The 21,543-nt window shown below is 47.3% G+C and overlaps 1 protein-coding gene across 1 annotated transcript; it reads right to left on the bottom strand.

Annotated features, from left to right (window-relative positions):
• Positions 1-1,268: 1,268 nt before the first annotated feature.
• ATG14 (autophagy related 14) lies at positions 1,269-20,132 on the bottom strand. Its single transcript, XM_066552595.1, has 10 exons — positions 19,915-20,132; positions 15,215-15,277; positions 15,037-15,079; positions 14,546-14,627; positions 10,163-10,400; positions 8,948-9,177; positions 8,325-8,442; positions 7,161-7,251; positions 6,964-7,049; positions 1,269-4,092 (listed from the first exon to the last, which is right to left on the bottom strand). Exons 1-10 carry the CDS (start codon positions 20,130-20,132, stop codon positions 3,786-3,788), a joined length of 1,476 nt encoding a protein of 491 aa, XP_066408692.1. The 3' UTR covers positions 1,269-3,785.
• Positions 20,133-21,543: the final 1,411 nt, after the last annotated feature.

Raw genomic sequence — 21,543 nt, 5'->3', positions numbered from 1 at the left:
GACAAGGCATGGAGGGACAGGACACAGGGAATGGCTCCCAGTGCCAGAGGGCAGGGATGGATGGGAGATTGGGAAAAAAATTCTTTCTTGTCAAGGTGCTGAGGCCCTGGCACAGGGTGCCCAGAGCAGCTGTGGCTGCCCCTGGATCCCTGGCAGTGCCCAAGGCCAGGCTGGACAGGGCTTGGAGCAGCCTGGGACAGTGGGAGGTGTCCCTGCCATGGCAGGGGGTGGAACAAGGTCCCTTCTTGGGGGATCTTTAAGGTCCCTTCCAACCCAAACCATTCTGTGATTTCACAGCTGCACAAAACTGCACTGACAGATCCAACCTGAGGCTGAACTCCCACTCTTGCACGGTGGAAATGGTGCTGAAGCCTCACCTGGGGCTGTTTCCCCTTCCCACCTGCCTTTGGCTGGTCCAGGCAGTGCTGGTGTAGGGACAGGTGAGGCCATTTTCAGCTGCTCTCCTGCCACAAACCAGAGTGGGCAGAGGACAAAAGCTGCTGGTGCTGCCTAAGCAGAATTGGTTTGAGCATTGTCTGCAGGAGCTGAGCTCAGGGCCAGACCTGGCTTTGCCCTGGCCATGAGCTGCCTGTGCTGTGAGCAAGGCCATGACCTGCCCAGCAGCCAGCAATCACAGGGCCATGGGTCCTCCCCATCCCATAATCCCAAGAAATGCAGTGGGAGGGGTTGTTTGACCTCCACTGTCTGTCCACAGCAGCCTGTGAACCACCAGAGCCCGTGGGCATCCCTGGGCCCTTTCCCATCCCTGGCACTCTGACACTGCTTCACTTGAACAACTCCATCCCTCAAAAGATGGATGGGCACCTTCCTGCATCCTGAAATGAGCCTGTAACGAGGAGCTTTGCTTGCAGGAAGAATCCACCACCTGCAGAAACATCCCCAGCACAGGAGCTGCCCCAGCCAGGCTCACCCAAGAGGTTTACATGTACATAGAGGGGTGTGGGTGTGTGTGTGTGCTGTGCAGGACTCCACCCCCTGCTCCCATGGAGATGCAGTTATTTTATGTAAGAGTATTTTTTTAGAATGGGTATTGCTTATTCCACCTCTGTATGACTGATTGCACTGTAACAGGTCTGGTCCCTGTGATGCTTCCAAGGCTGGAAATTCTTGTGTACTTTGCCCAGCACGGTGAAAAACAAACCACACAGAAGTAACAGTCATAAATATACAACTTTAAAAAAATTACTGTTAAAGATTTATTGCAATAATACAATAAAATTTAGAAGAAAAAAAAAAAAAAACAAAACCAAAAAAAACCCCAAAAAACCCAAACCATTTGTGTTTAGTTACATCTTAAGTCTGGAAGTTGTGAGAGGGGGGCCGTGAGTTTCCCCAGGTGAAAAAGCCACCCTGGGTGTTCCACCTGAGACCCTGCACAGGCACCTGATTTTCAGCACAGGGCTGGGCCCTGCAATCAGGCTCTTCCTTGGCAGCCCAAATTGGCCACCCCAGGTCACTGCTCACCACCAGAAGTCCTGGCCAGAACTGAAATTCCCATGTTCATGCTACACAAAAAGTTTTGTAAACTCTCAGCTGGCTGCCTTCAAATATTTATAATTATGGATATTCCTGCCCTCCCTCCCTCCCTCCCTCACCCCCCCAAATAACCTGGGAAACGAATCCTGGTGATTGCACTCAAGGTTTGGACACACACAATTCTTCCTCAGCTACACATGTGCAAAACACTTTTAAAAAAACCACCACAACCTTGTGTTCTGTTACAAAAAAAGGTTCCATGAAAAGCCCCACCCCAACACATTTGAACACCCCCACGGTGCCCTTGTGCACTCTCAGAATATGACACGGTTGCAAATAAATTATTTTGGAAAACATGGATAGGAAGAATATGGCTTAGAAAAGTTATTGTGTTGGATTTTCTTTCCCTAAGTTCAGTGACAGTGCACGAAGCTGAGTCATGGCCTGACCTTCTGGGGCTCAAAGCACAAAGGCAGCAATGAAAAAGGGACTGAAATGCCTATTAAAAAACAACAACAAAAAAGGGATTTAGATGGTGGGGTCCAGTGCAAAATACACAGGGAAGCAGAAGGGGCTGGGCTGTGAGCCCAGTTTCCAATACTGGCGTGTGCTGGTTGCTCAGAGCTGTGCGTGCTAAAGTGCTGTGAGCCAAGAGAGCCCAGAGCCCAGCCTGGCAGCGGGGCAGGGGCCATGGCCCCCATCAGCTGCAGCAGCCCAGGGGCCTGGGCTGTTCTCCTGAAACAAACCCAACTCTTGGAGCAGAGCAGCGGCAGGAGCGAGGCTGGCGTTGTCTGACAACGTGCGGAGTTAAGGGTCTTTGGTTTAAAAAAAAAAAATAAGAGAAAAGGAAAAATGAGGAGAAACTACTGACAACAGATGCCCAGCTCAGGGCTAAAGAGAAGCAGCTGCCATGGAGGGGTGGGTGGCACGTGGGTGTCACTGCCACACCTGGCTTCCCACCCCTCCTGCGTGGGGACAGAGGCAGCACTGGCCAGCCTGGAGAGGGAGACAGAAATGCACCACAAAACACCCTGTGAGGTGGCTGGGAAAGCCAGCCCTGGAGCTGGGAGCAGGCAGGGATGTGGCCTCTGTCACCACGTCCTCGTCAGGAGCTGTGTCCCCAGGAGCTGAGGGGCAGTGGCAGAAATCCTCCCTCGTGGAGGGAGGGCAGGAGGCTCTTCCTTGGCTGGCCCTGTGGAGGAACTGTCCCAGCTCTAAATGTAAACGTTGGAAGCTCTGCTGAGCAAACCACCCGTGGGTGTCCCCTCCTGCAGGGCAGAGGAAGAGGAGGAGCCCTTGCTGACCAAGTCACCTTTCAGCACTCACCTCCTGGGGTTCCACGAGCCAGCTGTGCCAGGGGAACCAAACCAACTTCTTGGCAGTCAGTAAACAACAAACCCCACCACGAACATACAATAAAATAGGGTTAAAAACACATGTAGTGTGGAGAGCACGTGACTTCACCAAACTGGCTTGAAATGGGGTTTTTCTAATGCTAAAAAGTGGCAACATGGTGTGGTAACCGATGGATATTATTGCAACAATGCAATTCTGTATCAGCATCCAATGTGGGTCTAGCAAGAGAATGTCCAGTGTTTCTTTGGTGCATGGTATTAAGAGTACAGAGCTTGTGTGCCTCAGCACAACACAAAACTTCTACACCTACCAGTGGAAACAGCATGAAACAAGCCAGTTTTCTATGGCAAAACTGGGTAAAGATTCACAACCAAATCTAAACCAAGAGCAATTTGCTGTGTGAATTCCCCGTCCATGCTGATCATTTGTATTAAAAATATGGCAACAGAGATTAGAAAATATGTTAAAAATGCATAATTTTCATGTCCTGAATGAAAAAAATTTAGAAATGCGCATTTTTGCATTATGCAAGACAGATTTAAAACACACACACACACAAAGGAAAACCCTGTAAGGAGTTAAGAAAGTGGGAACTGCATTTGCACCACTGTCCAGACCGCACCCTGAGCAGCCTTCCTGATCCAAACACTCCAAAATCTGTTTCTTCTTCAGAAAGTAGAGCTGGAGGTGGCTGGGTCCTTTGCCAATCCTCGATGCAGACAGAACCGAGACACGAAGTGCCCTGGCAGGATCCGTCGGGAGCACGGAGCTCATTTACAAAACGGGGCTCTCGCAGTCGTCTTGGGGAAATAAAAAGGTTTTCTCCGGTTTACAAAACGAAGTCTGACCTTTCCTTTGTTCCAGGCACTACTTAACAGAATAGGTAAAGGTTGATCACAGCCCAGTCAGGGAGGGGTTCCTGGCACAGCCCGCTAGCGGTGCCCGGTGTAGGCCTTGAGCCACGAGGTGACCGAGGCGGCGGCCGACGAGATCATCCCGCCCGCGCTGCTGCTGGCGATGGGCTGGGACACCTGGGTGCTCTGGCTCTGCAGCATCTCCACCTGCTGAGAGGGGATGTCACAGAACCTGGGGCTGGGCAGGTTCTCCCAGTCCGTGCCCAGGTCCGTCTCCTCGTCGCTCACGCGCTCGTCGCCGCTCTCGTCCGTCTCGCCCGCCGCGCTCGGCTCCACAAACTCCATGGAGTCCTCCAGGTCGGCGCTGATTTCAAAGGGGCCGGACCTGTGGGGGGGACCCCATCAGTGCCTCTGTTCTCCCACCCACAGCAGCCTGCTCTGCCAGGCACAGCAGAAATGAAGTGCCCTGTCGCTATCAGCTGGCAGAGGGAGCTTGGTGTCACCCCCTTGGATGTAACACAAACGCCTGGCCCAGGAAGGGCCAGGGAACGGTGGGAGGGAGAGCAGTTCTGCTCTGGCAGGGACAGAGGAACACAGAGCAGAGAAAGCTACTGGTGATAACTCAGGGCTCCACTGGGGGAATCCTGCCTTGATGAGGAGCAGCTTTAATTTCCAACACCAAGAGAGCTCAGCTCTGTCAGGCTGAACCTGCAACTCCAGGTCTGGCACAACCAGAGAGACTTCAGAGTCTCATCAGTGGAGACTTCCCACTCTGCCCCAAGAACACCTCAAGCTCTTTCTCACTCTGAGGTTGGCCAGACACTGGAACAGGCTGCCCAGAGAGGCTGAGGGGTCTCCCCTGGAGGCACTCCAAACACAGAATCACAGAGTAGCTCAGGCTGGAAGTCACCACAGTGGCTCATCTGGTCCAATCTCATCATCCCAGAGCACAGGGCACAGGATTGTGCCCAGATGGCTCTGAAATATCCCCAGTGAGGGAGGCTCCACACCCTCTCTGGTCTCTGCTCAGGGCTCAGTCACTGCACAGAGAAGTTCTTCCTCACGTTCAGGTGGAACTCGTGGGCCTCAGCTCCTGCTCGTTGCTCTGGTGCCATTGCTGGGCCCCTGGAGCAGAGCCTGGTTTGTCTCTGAGCCCTCCCTGCAGGCAGGGACAGACAAGGATCGGGTCCCCTCTGAAGCGTTTCAGCCCCAGCTCCCTCAGCCTCTCCTGAGCAGGGCCATGGGTTGGATCCCCACTCCTGCAGGGTCCCAGCTGTGCTGTGACTCAGAGTTCCCTGCTGCCACTGCCTGGTGGGAGAGGCGATTGCATCCTGCCCATCCCACTGCTTTGGGCTGCCTGGATTCCATGGAAAAAGGAAGATTCCCCACAGCAAGCAGAGTCCCTGACAGAGCTGACTCCAAGCCATAAAACTGCCCTGTGAACACGAGCAGGAATTTGATGGAATCATGGAATCATTTAGGTTGGAAAAGACCCCCAAGATCACTGAGTCCCACCATTAAACACAGTGACCATTTAACACAGGCAAGAGTTTATCCAGCCTTAGTGGGAGAAGGAGCCTTAAGCAGTGATTTGTCATGGGAAATATTAATCCAGATAATTAAAGCTTGGTAAAATTATAAGCATATGAAAGCAGCAGCATATAAAGGAGATTGTCAGGCAACCACAGGCTTAGGTATCTAAAGGAAAACAAAGAGAGCTGGTTGTTGCAAACTTTGCAGCCAGCTGAGAAATGAAAGGCAAACACTCCTCCTTCATAATCTGGAAAGCAATGGGAGCTCTGCCTCCTGGCAAAGCCTTCTGCTTAACAAGGCAACACAAGAAGGAGTCATCAGGGCTGAGGCCAGAAGGGACCATTAGATCATCTCAAGTGACCTCCTCTCTCTAACAAAGGCCACTGAGTCCCACCCTTCTCCCTGTCCTGAGCCCAGCAACTCCTGCCTGATGACAGCATCCATCCCAGAACCTCATCCAGCCTTGAGAGGATGACAGAAGGAAACAGAACCCCCACCTTCATTACTGTGGGTAATTAATGTCTCTGCTAAGTGCATGTGCCTCATTTCAACCAGCTCAGACTCTCTGCTCCCAGTGGTGTCTGTAAAGCCACTCAGCAGCCTGGTGGGTATCTTACCCAGCTCTCCTGTAACCCTTTCTTTTACTCTCTGCACCCAGCTGATGCATGGGGAGCTCTGGGACACCTGCACAGGTGCCCACTGCAGCCCTGCACCCTTCAGAGCAGCTGCTTTCCTTTGAGGACACAGCTCTCCATCCTCTGGCTATTTCCAGCACTCTATTTCAGGCAGCAAGCACAGATTTTTTTTGTCCAAAATCTTCCACAAAGATGTGGCTCCCCATGTCTGTGGGCTGGCTCAGTAGGGATAGATGCAGAGAACACAAGGAAGTGGGAACAGGCAGCTCCTCTTAGTGGCACTGCAGGTTTTTGAATAAAACCAGATCCGTACAAGAGAACAAAGCAGAAAAGCAGATTTCAGAACATCACTCACTGTGTTTAAGGGGGGAATAAAACATCAGGCACATCAAACAAATATTTGCAGACTGTCTTGGGCACAAGTGACTTGTGTCTGGGTTATCCCAATGGGGAAATCGGTGTTGTTTGCTTTCTTATATTTAACTTGTAAAAAAAAAGAAATAAATTATTAAACCTGGGGTGTGCATGCCAGAACTGATGTTCTTTTCATCACGTTCTAAGCTAAGGGAACAGTTGTCTTTAATCTTAATTTACATATAAATGAGTATTGTTTAAAGGGTCAGCTTTGGTCTAGGCAGTTCATTGACTGGAAGTATTCTGGGAAAGGTTTGCCTGGGATTCTGTTCAGGGTTTGTGTTTCTGGATGCTCTCAGGTATTTGCATGTTGGCAAGGCGTGGGCAGGGTCACGCTTGGAGCATGGCAAAGCTGCCTGGCATTTGTGCTGCTGTTCCCTGGAGGGAAGGAGTTCCTGCTCCTGGCTGGAGGGGAAATGAGTCCATCATCAGTTGCAAAGCCTCCAGCTGAGCCTGCCATAGGCAGGAGCAAACACACAGCTGTAAATTTAATTCCCTACTCAGGAGCCTCTTTTTCTGTCCAGTCTTTCCTCCTCCTGGACCTACCCTGATTTCTGTGCTGAGGACTGATCTATAGGCACAGCAGAAGAGAATTTCCCTCACAAGTAACAAGGCAAAGGCATCAATTCCAAAGGGATTCAGCCAGAGGAGAGTTCACATTTTGCTTTTCTTACCTGCCCAAGTTCTCGGTGTCTGGGCTGACCAGGTACATGAGGTTCCTGAGGGTATGCAGGGGGTGCAACAGATCTAAATTTACATGCTGACATGGGGAAGGGAAAAAAATAAAACATGATCAGGTCCTGAAGGAAACCAGCAGGCACAGGTGATATTTGAAAAGCTATTTAAAGATATGAAATGTGCACCCCCCTACCTGAGAGAAGCAGAGGTGGAGGATATTAGCATTCAGCTTCTTCACTGCCCGTGTGAACCTGTGTCTGCTGAGATTCTCTCCACAGAATTCACTGTTAAAACACCACACACACAAAACCACACAGAAAAACAAAATGCTGTGAAAATACATTTACTGGAGACATCAGCATTCCATGCCCTGGCTTCCTAACAAATCCTGGAGCAGAAATCCTCGCAGCGAGCACTTGTTCAAAGTCTGCAGCCAGCTCCAGAGTGCTGAGGAGATTAATTTTAAACCTAGCAGGACTGTGAGCATTTTGTCAACAAGCTCTGCTTGCCCTGGCCTCACCATTTTCCACAGGACAGGTGGTGTGAACTGTAGGGAACCCAGATCCACCTGAGCCAAACTGTTTCAGATCTCCTTTAAAGTCTTGCATCATTTCCTGTTCCCAACCTTTTCCTTCTGTGAGGGCTGAACACCCAAACAAGAATCAGAGAATCACAGAATGGTTTGGGTTGGAAGAGACTTTCAGATCATCTGGTTCCAAGCCCTCAGCCACAGGGTGGGAAAAAGCTGAAACTCTGCACAACTTTTGTGTCCTCACTTTGACAACCACTGTTTTAAAACACTTAAAAGAATCTCAGCAGCACATCTGGAACCCCTGGGAGTCTGAGCAGGTCTGCAGCTCCTTCTGTGCAGATCCCAGCTGCTCCACACAGACACCAAAATTCTACCAGTGCTCTGCATCCTATATGGGGTTTACTCCTAGGTTTTTTATCCCATGGGAATGACACTGCTGCCATGCCATGTTACAGCACTTGTCCCACAGCACAGGAGGCAGCAGAGCTGATCAAGAGCTGCTGGACTGGGCTGGGATTTTGTGAAGCACAGTGGGGTCCAGTGAAATGAAAAGTGCCATTTGTGCACTGCCATATTTCATCTCTCATTTGAGGATGCTGAACATGTCAATTAGAGAGGTGTTAGTTTCAACTCTGATGCCTGGTCTCCCTCTCAGGAAGTAAAAAAGGAGGGAGGGACTGTTAACTGTGGTCTAAAATCCTGCTAGCCCTCCCCTCAAACAGCACAAAAATCCACAAGCCACCCATGTTGTCAAAAGCTGCTCCAATTCATGACTTTTTTTGCTCAAACTGAGGTCACTGATTCCCCTGCTGTATTTTTACTTGCCTGTTGCAGAGCTTCTTGGGAAGATTTACATCAAGTATGAGAGACAAAGTGTTAACGAGCTGAGTTGCATAGCACAATGCAGCACTGATGGTATGAGCAGGGTTATTATGTTCCATATCTGAAAGAAATAAAAACAACATGAAATCTTGGTTTTAAATGAAGTCTTGGTGGGTGGGTTAATATGTTCCTGGAGTCTACTCTGGAATATGTCATTTCTAAGCAAGGAGAACAGCCTGAATCTAGCAATCATTTCCAGTGAAATCTGTCAGAAGCTGGAAGAAAATAGTAATTCTTGGAATTCCTGTTAAGATGATGACATGTGAACTGTGTCAAAACTGTGAATAATTAACTTTCTCTATTTCACTGTGCTGTGCATCCCAGTGAGAATTTCATGCAAAAGAAGATTTCAGCAGACTGGTCATAAAATCACAGAATGCTTTGAGTTGGAAGGGACCTTAAAGACCACCTAGTTTCAACTGGGCAGGGAATCTTCTCCTAAAACCCCTATTCTGGCATTTATTTCTGGCTCAGGCTGAGAACAAACGGACCAGTTTATGCTCCTCAGTGCCTTCTGCTGGCACCCAAAGTGTCCCAGCTGCCTAAAACCACGCCTTGCCCCTTACCAGGTCCCTGTGTAGTCTTCTTCTCCTCCACCCAGTTGTAGTAAGCAGAGTAGTCCCCGTTGTTGGGGAGGATGATCCAGGGCCCCGTGATGCTGATGCTGGTGTCCCCGTTGTGGTCGTCACACACCCACCTCCCGGACAGGTACGTGGTTCTCCGTGCCTCTGCCAGCTTGCTCACAGTGCTGGAGGTCATGGCATTGTCACTCTCTGAGGACACGTCTGCTGGGTCCCTGCAGGCCCCACAGGGGTTGGAGAGAAGTGGGTGGCAATGGAATCAAACACACACTTGGCAGGCACTGAGCCGCGTTTCACCCAGGGCAAAGTGCTTGGAGGAATGCTCCTGTAAAAGTCCTCAGTCCCAAAACTACTTTCATTTGTTCTCTGTGGGGTTTTTAATGGGCTGGTTTTGTAGAATCCAGGAATGGTTTGGGTTGGAAAGGACCTTACAGACCACTTCTGCAAAACTCCTCATTCCCAAAACTACTTTCATTTGCTCTGGGATTTTTAATTACCTGTTTTTGTAGAATCCTAGAAAGGTTTGGGTTGGAAGGGGCCTTACAGACCATCTCATTCCACTCCTACCATGGGCAGGGACACCTTCCACTATCCCAGGCTGCTCCAAGCCCTGTCCAGCCTGGCCCTGAACACTTCCATGGATGGGGAATCCATATTTTAAGGAAGTTTAACACTGAACATTCAGCTCATATCTCTCAGTGGGGAGATGCAAGCACCTCCAGATTCAGATGTTCTGGGGATGGTATGGATTGGAAAGGACCTTGTAAACCACTTCTGCAAAACTCCTCATTCCCAAAACTACTTTCATTTGCTCTGGGATTTTTAATTACCTGTTTTTGTAGAATCCTAGAAAGGTTTGGGTTGGAAGGGACACCTCATCTCATTCTACCCTTGCCATGGGCAGGGATACCTTCAACTAGACTAGACCAGGCTGCTCCAAGCCCTGTCCAGCCTGGCCCTGAACACTTCCAGGGATGGGGAGTATATATTTTAGGGAAATTTAAAATATAAATTTTGGGGAAATGCAAGCACCTCCAGATTCAGATTCTTCCATCCCAGACCTCCATCTGTGGGTGAGAACACAACTCCTCCTCCTCACAGATCCCAAGGGAGCCAGACTACCTACCTGAGACTGACACAGCTCCCTTCTGGGTGCCTAAAACCAAGCAAAAGGATCCCAAAAGGACAAGGCTGCCATACCTCATGCTTGTCTTCACCTCCTCCATGGGGAAGATGACCGAGGTCAGCTCCAGGATGTGCGCGCGCCGCAGGTTGGCCAGGTGCTCGTACTGCGTTTTCAGGTCGTAGGTTTTTTTCTCCACCAGGTCTCCCAGTTTCCTGTTGTGCTTCTGGATTTTCTCCTTCTTCTCCTGGTGCCTCTGAGCCCTGCGATAATGCTTCTGGTTCTCCTCTTTAATCCTCAGCAGCCCCTCTGTGTCTGTGAGAACAGCAGCAGATGTTATCCCTTGGAAAAGGAGCTGGGAAGTGCTTGCAGGAAAAGCTTGAGAAAAGCTTTATTAATATTTATGGAAAACAAGATCTCTGGCAGCTTCAAACAGAAAACCCTGCTAAACTATTAACTTCTTCCAGCTGCTCAGTGGTACAACTTTTTAATCTCCTCTGAAGATCTCCAAAGGGACTGCAACTGGGATTATTCTTTCCCTATCTTTTACCCAGCTATTTCTGGATTTGGAGCACAAAAGCCAAGATTTCCCAGTTTAATTAAACTCCTGAGCTAATCATCCTGACAGAAATAGCCTGACTGTACACGTTTGCATTGTGCTGGCCAAAAAAGCCCTGCCCTGCTTGCAGCCAAAATCAAGTGCAGATAGCATCTTCATTCACCAGTCCTGGCACCTGTGCTGCTGCTAGTGTGGGTTATTTGGGATTCTCTCATGGATGTGCTCTCACAGCACTTGGATCCCAACAGTGCAGGCTCCTTGTTCCCACAGGGAACATTTGCTATCTCCCTTTCCACTCACAAATGGGAATTGTGCTCATGGGCTGAAGTGCTGCAACTGCCTGGATTCACTCCACGTGTGTGAGGTTTGGAAAAATACCCTGCAAGAGCACCTTGAAGCATCCAAGGTGGGGCCTGATGATCCTAAAGGTCTTTTGCAACCTTGATGATCCTAAAATCTGCTCATTCAGATATAAAATAAGTAGCTGCAGTAATGAGAGTCAGCCACCTCTGTCTCTTAAAAACACAGGGCAAGATTTCTTGTGCTCTCCCCAAGTACATGTTTAAAACTCTCCCTGTGCCCTAGTTTGAGGTGTGCCTGCCCCTGCAGACACAGAGGCTGCTCTCTCTGAACATCAGGAATTATTTCCAGTCATCTGATCTGCTGCAATCCATGGTGTGTCTGGTAGGAAGGAAGATCTGGTATGTGGGAGATGCAAAGTCCCAAATTAAAGGAGGTGAGAAAAGCTCCTCCATGAAGATAAGAACTAATGATCCTCAGGTTTATATAATATAAATAAGTGACCCCTGTTAGAGGAGCAGTAGAAAAATCCACTTTATTCTGGGCAATGCCAGAATCCCTAATGTGTCAGCTATAACTCCCCTTCCTTTAAGCAGCCCTGTAACATCAACAGAAAATCAATTAACACTTGCAGTCATATTCCCAAACTCTCCCTTTGCAAAAAGAACAGGAGAGAGGCTGAGGAGGAAAAGGTCCAGCTGTTCCATTTTCACATTCATGTTTGACTTGAAAGGCTACTTTTTCAGAGGGAACTCCCTTCCCTGCAGGTCCAACAGCAATTATTTGGGAATAGGGAGACACTGCACTGAAATTTCCTCTTCAGCAGTCCCAGTGCACAGACAACTGTCCTGCCCTCTGCACAGCACCTCTGCTTTATGACCCAGTTTATGAGGTGATTAAAAATCTGTCCCTAGGAGTATTTCAGGACACCACTGTGTCCCACACACCTGCACTGCCTGATAAATGCAAGCCCAGGCACACTGATCTCTGCCCAGAGAGCTCTGCCAGGGATTTGCAAGCCTGTCTCCTTGAACTGTTCTGCATGGAAAGAAGGCAAACACAGATTTTAAAACATTATTTTAAGCACCACCAATTATTGAGGTCTCCAGGAGAGTCAACTCCAAAAGCAGGAACCCAGTGTTCTAGAAATGGTTTTTATTTCAGAAAATTAAACTATGCCACATCCAAGAGCAGAGAAACAACCTTTCCACTCTTTTTAATGTGGACCAAAAGTGACCAAGTTGGATCCTGATCTGTTGGCTACTCACAGCTGGAATTCATTCCTGGTCTCTCTCCAAAAGCAACTGAGCTAACAATAGGTTAGTTGGGCAATAGTCAGCTCAGTTTTTAGGTTACATCTAATCAAATTCACTGTGAGTCAAGAGAAGTTGCAAAAGCTGCAGATAATAAATTCCACAGAACAGTGGGAAAATGGAGAACTCCACTCCCTGGTTGGTCCTAACTCTGCCACCTCCAGAGCAGAGCATTTTGAGAAGAGGTGACTAATTCCTTAAAGTCACATTGATTTCCTCTTCTCCTTTCTTCACAGGCAAAAGACAAAAAGTCATAATCTAATCTCCATAACAATAATCTTCTACCCACTGAAAAGCTTGTTTTTCTTCAACTTCCTCCTCTCTAAACCAAACATGAATTTTCTTAGCTGTTCTATTCAATTTCCAATGCTCAGACTTTCCTCTGATTATTTGTATCTTTCTTAAATTGTTTAAATTGGACACCAGGTTTCCACTGAAGCAACAACAACACCTGGCACAGCAGGATAACTGCTTCCATCTTAAATACAGCACTTATATTAGTTAACCCAGAAAGAGGCCTGAACCTTTCTGGAGCAGCACAAGATTGATAATTTTTATTTAATTTGCAATTCCCCAGATCCCTTCCTGCCAAATCTCACCACCATCCCCCATTCTGGGTTTATGTTTCTCTTTATAACAATGTGTACCTTGATTTTGTTCTTTCAGGATGATGCTGTCTATTTATCTGCATGATTTTCAACTTGGTCCTGGTCTCCACAGAAGTCATCTCACCATCCAGCCTGGCTTCCTCCATTCCACCCTCTGTTCTACTGAGCTATTATGGGAAATACTGCCAGGAACTGGGCCAGGAACCGGCTCCTGCTGAGCTCCACCTGCCTCACCTCCTCAGCTTGACCAGTGCCACCACTCTTTGAATGAAGCTTTTCCAACCTTCTGTGATGACCTTGCAGGGGTTACACCCAGAGCAAATTTTGTTTGCTCACAAGACAGTTTCAGGCAGTGCCCAAATCCAAGTTACGTGCAGCTTCTGCTTCATCCTCCACTGCAGCACCTGATCCCCAGATGAGGGGCTGATTGGGCATGAATATCATGACATAAATAACAGAACATGGATTTGACAGGAATACCATAACCAAGTGATGGCTGTTTTTACCCACCTTGCCTGGCAGTTACCAGCAGAGCCCCCCTAGGTGTGTGACAGGATTCCTGTGCCATCGCTCTGGGGTTCTGCCTTGCTGCACCCTTTGAAGGCAGGTACTGCTCTCAGCTTCCTCACTCAGGCTCCCAAGTGCTCCACAGACCACCTCAGCTTGTTCCCTGGCTTCCATAAAACAAACTAATGTGTAGTTATCTGTTTCCTTCCTTAGTCTGCAACTGAGTCCTCTCATGATGTCAAATTTAACCTGGCTAAGCAGCTGATCCCATTTTCTTTGCAGGAAGATGAAGCAAAGGCAGCACTGAATGAATGCCTCAGACTTCTCTGCAGTGTTATTGCTATTTCCTGTTGACTAACACACTTTTCTGCTCCCTCACCTTTTCTTTATCATCCATTTATTATTGTTACTATCCATCCTCCTTTTTAATTGAAAATAATTTTGCATCTCAGCCTTTTTGATTTTTCATCCCAAGCCCGTGCTAATCCTTTATGACTCTTCTCAGGCTCTGCCTCTGCTTCCACTCTCTGTATGGCTCCTCTTGAATTTCAAGCCATAAAAATATCCCAGATTCAATCAATATGCTTCTGAATATGCTTCCTCTACTTCCCTTGCATGTAGATTGTAAGGAGAGCTGCATATTCTCTTCTGAAAAATGACCCTGCAAATTTAGTGTAAAACAATCTGATGGGTTTCAAAAACTGAAGTTTCTGAATGGAGCCTACACCTTAATTTCAGTGACTCTTGCTCAAGTAGGATTTTCGGATTTTCAGACAGGTGTGGGTTAAAATTCGGCAGTTTCAGGAAATCTGTGACAGCTGCAGAGCTGTTTGCTGCTCCTTATCAAGAGGAAGTGATCAGAAACACTACACTGAATACAGCCATCTCTAGGGACACAGCCAGAGTCACAGGCTGCTAAGCATTTGCTCTTAAAGCTGCTGCAAAACCATCTCCATCCAGCTGAATAATGTCTGCTGTTTGCTAATTAAAACCCAAGCATAAAAAGGCCAAAATCCACTCAGTGATTTGCCTTCAAGTTGATTTAGGAAGCAACTGTTTGGAAATTCACCATTTAAAAAAAAAACAACCTGACGTTCAAATTCACCTCGATTGATTTTTCACTCTAAGGCACGGGGAGTTTTTCCACATCACAAAAGCACAGGCATTACTCACGTCTTGTCATTTCATCATTTTCTTTGCAAATGGTCTGTTTCAGCTGCTCAATCCTCATCTTGCAAGACATTATTTTCCATCTCTGAAAAAGAACATTCAGCAACTCTAGGGCACAAGTGACTTCAAACATGCTGAACTAATGATTAACAGCAAAGCCAGCAGCTTTAGTGCAAAAAGTAGCAGGATGCTCTTGAATGGATCAAACAACTAAATATTTCATACAGTGTTTTGTGCACAGAAGAATGCCACAAACAAAACGAGGGCTTAGCTATAAAGTCAATTGGTAAAGTAAGTTACTGAACAAATATCTAGTGAGAGATGAGAAATTCAGACAGCTTGGAACACTCTGCTGGCAGAGCCCATTTCAGTTTTGCTTACAACAGGCTCTTTGGGAAAGCAGCACAATGCCCTCAAGGTACACTGTAACTTTAAACTATGAGATCTAGGAATTCAGAGAGTTTAAAAACCATGGGACATTTGGAGCAACTCACCAGCTGATCAGTTATTTCTTTCCCTTCCATGGCCTTCAAAACACTAGAGGAAAAAACATGATTGAAAGTTTTATGACTATCTGGACTTCATCTGTCTGCAGCAACAGTGTGTTAAAAGAGACTGTTTCCTTTTATGAGATCTCTTAGCTTTTATATCAATTTAATAAGTACAACTTACTGTTTTTGGAATTCTCTCTGTTTGGTTTTAAGATGCATCAGCCTTTCTTTCTTGTCTGAAAACCTGGAAGAGATTAAATTCTTTTATTGATATTTTGCACAATTACAGCACTGTAAGTTGTCTGAAAAAGATAATAAAAGTGAACCTTGGGGATTCTCCAAACCTCAGCTATCTGTCTTGATCTGGGGAAGTTAATGGCTAAATGTGTAAAACTCTTGCAGAATTCTAGAGCATGAGTCTCACTGGAATTGCAACAGAGCCTGTAAGCTGGAGAAACATCAGAGTGTTGAACTATCAAACAAATAGCAAATTACTGCTATTTCTAGATTTATAGCTTAGCAAGAGCAGTGTTTTGTGTGTTACAAAAAACATGGAGTACTTTAAAAGACCTTCAGTCACTGGAGAAATTAATAGTACTATTTCACATAGCCCATGACCCAAATGTCTGCTTCAGCTCTGCTTCACTGGACTCTAGGATATGGGAACTGATCAGAAAGAAATTTTTGCAGGATTCATCATCCTGTGTTTTCACCCTTTGAGTATACAGAAGCCACATTCTGCCCCCCTTATTGCTCCCCAGTTCATTCTATTTTTCTCAGAGAATTGATGATTTCATCCTAACAGAGCTATGGTATTTGTAGATGCTCCATCCCTGGAAGTGTTCAAGGCCAGGCAGGATGGAGCATGAAGGTTCCCATGGCAGGGGTTGGAACTAGATGGTCCTTAAGGTCCCTTCCAACCCAAACCATGCGAGATTTTATGATTTTACTTTCATTTCATGGACATTTATGCTTTATTTAGAAAGAACAGTACACTAAGCCTTGACAGGATGACATCTTGGATTTCCTTCTCTGTTTCTCTGTGGATTTGATTTCAGGTAAAACTTCAAAATGCTTCACTTTTTTCCTTCAAGTGCTGAAAGCTTGGTGACTACCTTTGGATTCAGAGCCTGTGTAACCACCCTCCCAGATGACATTAGCATTAGAACAACAAAACCACTGGCTGCTGCTTTTGCAGTCAAGCAAAAGAATCTGTTTTCCTTCCAAAACAAACCAAAACCAAATGCAGGTGCTTGGCACAAAAGCCAGAGGCCACACGTGAGCTGGAGGAATGTGGTGCAACTGGAGCCCAGCTGCTCAGCCCAGCTCATCCCCTCTTCCTGTGTGTCCTCACCTCAGGAGTCACCCTGGAAATGACAAAAGGCCCTGCATGAGCCTCCTGTTTACCACAGAGCAGAGCACACCTACTGCACCCCCACCTTTGGCTGCCACCAAAAATCCCCTGGCCCAGAAACACAGAGCTCACCCAGCAGCCACCCAGGCTGGGGTCACCTGGCAATTCTGGGTTCCTGAGCTGGATTCGTGGGCACAGACCCTGACTGAACAGAATCACCCAGTTCCTGTCCATCACACCAGCAAAAAGCTGAATGATCTGTCACAGAACAGAGGAATAAATGAAGTTCTGGCTGTGGAGGGAAGGCAGAAGTGTTTGTGGAAGCCCGCAGAAATTGCAGCTCACCACGCGCTTCGCAGCGATGTCAAACAGCTCCTAGCAAACCCTCCAGCAGCTTCCTCCTGAGCAAACATTTCCACTGCTTTATATAGCTCTGAGTTCTACTGCACTGCATCCTGCAACTCCTTCTTCTTTATGTATCTTCAGCCTTTCCATTTGGCAAAAAAGCAAAACTTGGGATGAATTATTATAGGAACTCCCATCAAATGTAAACTGAGAGGAGAGAACATCTTGAATTACCCGTGAAATGTTTCTCTTTCCTCAAGTCTTATCACATTAAGGTGAGATTTTCTGTGGTTGCCTGGCTTATTTCCACATGTTCATGATTAGAGAGAAGCAACCAGAGAGAGGGGCTTCCTACATGAATCTACATATTAATCTACAGGAGTTGATTAATGCTGAAGGAGCTGAGGGCAAAATATTCACTATAACTGCTGAAAAAAATCACTATTGCTAACCAGAACCCATAGCCTGGAGAAATTAGCCAGGCTCAGACATCACAATTACATTGTCTTTGGCTTTTGCCATCTGCAGATACACAAAGCAAAGCAATTCAGCAGTCTGGGAAACACACTCTGAGAATTTATGCACACCACAGGCTGGAGGACACTCCCAGGAGGAAGAAGAACCTCTGAGCTGAGACCAACATCGAGATGCCAGCTTGGCTTTTGAACACACAACACATTAGTCATGAAAGGAAGGATGGCAGTGACTGTTCTACTGGAGGACTTCTGGACTACTCATCCTTAATTGTAGCTCTCCTTAAGTAATTAATCTTAACAGCTCCTCAGTCTCTCCCCCTCACAGATATGGGGTGTGATTTTTGCCAGACAGAAGAAAAACTTCCAATTTTACTGCAGCTCTTCTAAAAGTTAGCTCACAAAATAGTCCCGTGAAATCTGAAATAATTAGAACATGAAATTGTTTGTCTTCATATAAGGAAAATTCACAAGAATATTCTAAAAATAAACCACTGTTGGATACAAGGAGTAATGCTTGGTTTCCTTCTATTTAGCCAGGAAGATAATGATCCTTTTCCCCCATCTGTAACACTTCAAAAAGACAAATGGGAGGCCCAAGTGCCCCTAAACACTTCCACATTCTGAATTTCTCACACTAAGCCACTCAGCAAAGCCCTTGCCATGACACTCCTCCAGCAGTGGCTGATCTAAAATTAACCCAGGCACTACTAGAAGGCATAAAATAAATAAATAAACAACGCTGGCTGTAAACAGCAGCTGAAAGGCACCCAGTGAACTGCACCTGTCCCTGCATGGCTCTGCCCTGCTCACCGTTTCAAACATCTCCCCCTCTCCCAGGGCTCACATCACAAGAAATTCAGAGACACCCACAAAGAGCAAACAAAGAAAACTGACCCCTTCCCCACTCTTAAATCAGTAATTCCAAATATTAATTAGAGGATGCAAACAAAATGTTTCAGGCACGGTTTAAACATAATCCCATTATCCTCAAAACTCAAGCTTTTGTCCCTACACAGAGTTCCTGCAGCCATTGGGGAAATTGTGTTATTCATACAGATGTGCTACTCCTTTAATTCATTAAAATAAATTTGCCATTTTTAATGAATTGCACTACTGCAATTAATTGATGGAAAAGTTCTGAGCAGCAGGAGAAACAAAGCCTGGGGAAATGGAGTGTGTAGGGAGGCCCCAGGTTAATACAGCAGCAGTGACCCTAGAGATGGAACTGTGATGTCCAGGCAGAGAAGCGGGGAAAAAAGACCAAAAAAACAAAAAATAAGAAGAGATTTAATCCTTGCAGTTAAAAAACACAAGGTAAATACACAGGAGCCTTTCCAGCCACAGACAAGTGGGGCAGTGAAAGCTTCTCAGGAAGATGCAGTGACAACTGTCAGACAGAAAAGCTGATCCTGTCTCATGTGAGAAGATAAAGAGGGTTTTCTCTTACACTGCTGCTTCTGGTACTTTGGCTAAAGCTGCTTCTTTATGACTTCATTTTCCTGATGGGCAGAGACTTCTTAAGCCTTGGTTAATACAAAACAACAGGGCTTCAACTCTAACAAAGGCTACAGTTGAATTTCTATAATTAAACCTGATGTTTAGCCAAAAACTTAAGGCTGCAAAAGAGACAGGAAAAAAACCAAACTTGGTTTATATTCCAAGCTCCATATCCAACCTTTTAATAGAATCTGCAGAAAACCCCAAGCAGTCTCACACAACTACACGTTTTCCACCTATTTTAGACAGGCTAAATCTAGTTTGTGGTTCTCCAACACAGCTTTTTTTACATTAAAAAAGGGAACAGACAGACAGACTTTAGTGACAGACTAAAGTCTGAGTTCTGCAAGCTGACTCACACTGGCTGACAGCATTTCCCCACTCCCGTGGATGTTGGTGGGTGAAAGGCACCACTGTCCCCTTGTTCCTGGGGACACAAGGAGCCTTTGGAGCGAGGACACGGCCACCCCACACACTTCCCAAAATAGCCCCAGGAATCGCTCCCAACAGCTGCTAACGAGGGACCAGGAACACGGTGCCAGCCAAGAATCAGAGCCCTTCCAGACATGGCCCTGGGGACTTTTGAAGAATCTGGGCTGGACGGCAGCGCTGGAGGAGCCACCTGAGTCATTCCATGAGGAAATTTGTTTATGGGCACAGCACTCATGCAGGGAGAGCCAGCGCTCCAGAAGGAGCAGCGTGGCACACCATGAAGTGGATACTTTTTTTGTCCACATTTATGGGTATACACACAAGAAAATATTTATTTTTCTTTCTTATACCCCTTCCTAACTTCGCTTAACGATTTAGAAAACTACTGTTTCAAGGAGTGTTGACAAAAAGAGGTAAATCGTATGAAACAACACTGCACGGGTATCTGTGCCCTGAACTGGAGCTTCTGTGACTACATCGCCACGGACGCATCTGCACCTGACCGAGTGAAACTCGGGGTCACTCCTTAATTATTATTATTATTATTATTAAAACTATTATGATTTCAAGGCTCGTACCGAGGGTCCTGCTGTGTCCATCCCCAGTCTCAGGGTGGGCCCGGCGGCCCCCAGAGCGTTCCCCACCCACACCCCGAGCCCCCCGAGCCCCAGGACAGCGGGGAAGGGGCACAACCCGGTCCCCATGCCCGGCCCTGAGGCACAGCGACCGCAGCAGGGCAGGGAGAGCCCGCCCCGCTCCCCTCAGCGCCGCCGGTACCTCTCGGAGTCGCGCCCGTCGAAGAAGACGAAGTCGCCGCTCTGCACGCACTTGGCGCAGGTGAGGCGGCGGCGCGTGGTGTTGCAGAGCGGGCACCGCTCCACCGCCACGTAGAGACCCTCGGCGTCCTCCTCGGCGCCCCGCAGAGCCCCGGGCCCGGCGGCGCTGCCCCCGCCCGGCCCCGCGGGCTGCGGCCGGCGGCCGCTGGGAGCCGCCATGTTGGGGCCGCGGGTCACGTGGGACGCTGTTGCCGGGCAGGGCATTGTGGGAAGGGGCGCTGAGGCGGCGGGCTGGGGCGGGGGAGGGCGCGGGACAATCTTAATTTTTCATAGAAGCTGCGCCCTTTTCCTTCTGCAGGAGGAAAGGGAGCACCGCTGGGATAGTCCCAGAGCGATGGGGGTGTTGTATTCCGGTTCGTGGGGCTTCACCGCCGGTAGCCGTAGCATAACCAGGCAGTGCTGTGGGGACTGCGGCTCCCAGCGAAAGCACGGCCGTGTATTTACAGTAATATCCAGATCGCTTTGTCCAAGCTGCAAATAACGATGCACATCCTGAAATCCGACTGAGGGAGGTTGCCTCAACCCAGCCTCCATGGTGGAGCGACGATGAGGAGGTAAAGACAGAGGATGAAGGAGGGTTGAGGAGAAGGACCTTAAAAATCATCCAGTTCCAAGCTCCTGACCTCGAAAGGACCTTCCACCTTCCCAGAGTGTGCAAGCCCTGTCCAACCTGGCCTTGGGCACTTCGGGGACCCAGGAGCAGCCACAGCTCCTCTGGGCACCCTGTGCCAGGGCCTCACCACCTCTTTTCTGAGTAAAGAAGTTTTTCCTGCTAACTAATATTTCCTAATATGAACCTACGCTCAGTTTGAAGTCATTTCCTCTTCTGTCTGTAGGCAATTAGAGGAGACAGAGTCCACAGAAGCCAGAATAACTGAAGCAATATCCCCATATGCCCCTTCCCAAAAGAAACACAACTGCAACAACACATTCAACAACACATTACCTTTTTTTTTTTTTTTTTTTCTTTTAAGAGCAATTCCCAGCCTTTATTTCCCCCCTTCCCAGTGTTATCAAACACTAAGCAGGAACAGCACTGTGGAGGTAGAACCAAGATACCAAGACTGTTGTTTTTAAGACAAGAGTTACCATAGCAAATATTAACTTAATCAGTAGCTCAGTGAAAAGGCACAGAGCCCATTTCTTATCTCTACAGCTTTATCTGTGCTTCTAGAGAACACTAATTTTACCACTGAAATCATGTGGCAAGCTCTTAAGCAAAAATGTGATTTCTTGAAGAGGGCTCATCTTAGGTAAACTTTTTTTCCCCCCAACACCTCAATAAAACCAGGGTGTTTTCACTTACAAAAGATTATTCTCACTGAAGCTCATCAGCTGCTTCTACAGCTAGAGTGCAAATAAAAGTCCAGCCCATGGCTGTGGAAAGTCTCCAATGTTAAAAAGCAAACAGAAAAGTAAGCCTGTGTTTAAAATAGATTTGAGTGTGGAAATCCACAGTTTGACAGAGAAACTGATAACAGCTAAGACCAGCTTATCATGAGGAAGTGCACAACGTTTTTCAAAGTTTGCAGAGAGATAGATAGAAAACCACTTGTGAGAGACACATAAC

The sequence above is a fragment of the Molothrus aeneus genome, chromosome 6, assembly GCF_037042795.1.
Source record: "Molothrus aeneus isolate 106 chromosome 6, BPBGC_Maene_1.0, whole genome shotgun sequence".
Lineage (NCBI taxonomy): Eukaryota > Metazoa > Chordata > Aves > Passeriformes > Icteridae > Molothrus > Molothrus aeneus.
This window is presented reverse-complemented; position numbering and strand designations above follow the sequence as displayed.

Excerpts from the sequence above, each read along its gene's own strand:
- ATG14 (XM_066552595.1), bottom strand. The coding sequence starts at position 20,132 with ATGGCGGCTCCCAGCGGCCGCCGGCCGCAGCCCGCGGGGCCGGGCGGG. Across the intron at positions 15,080-15,214 it reads CAGAGAGAATTCCAAAAACA|TGTTTTGAAGGCCATGGAAG; the intron begins GTAAGTTGTACT and ends TTTTTCCTCTAG. Across the intron at positions 14,628-15,036 it reads AAGAAATAACTGATCAGCTG|AGATGGAAAATAATGTCTTG; the intron begins GTGAGTTGCTCC and ends GTTCTTTTTCAG.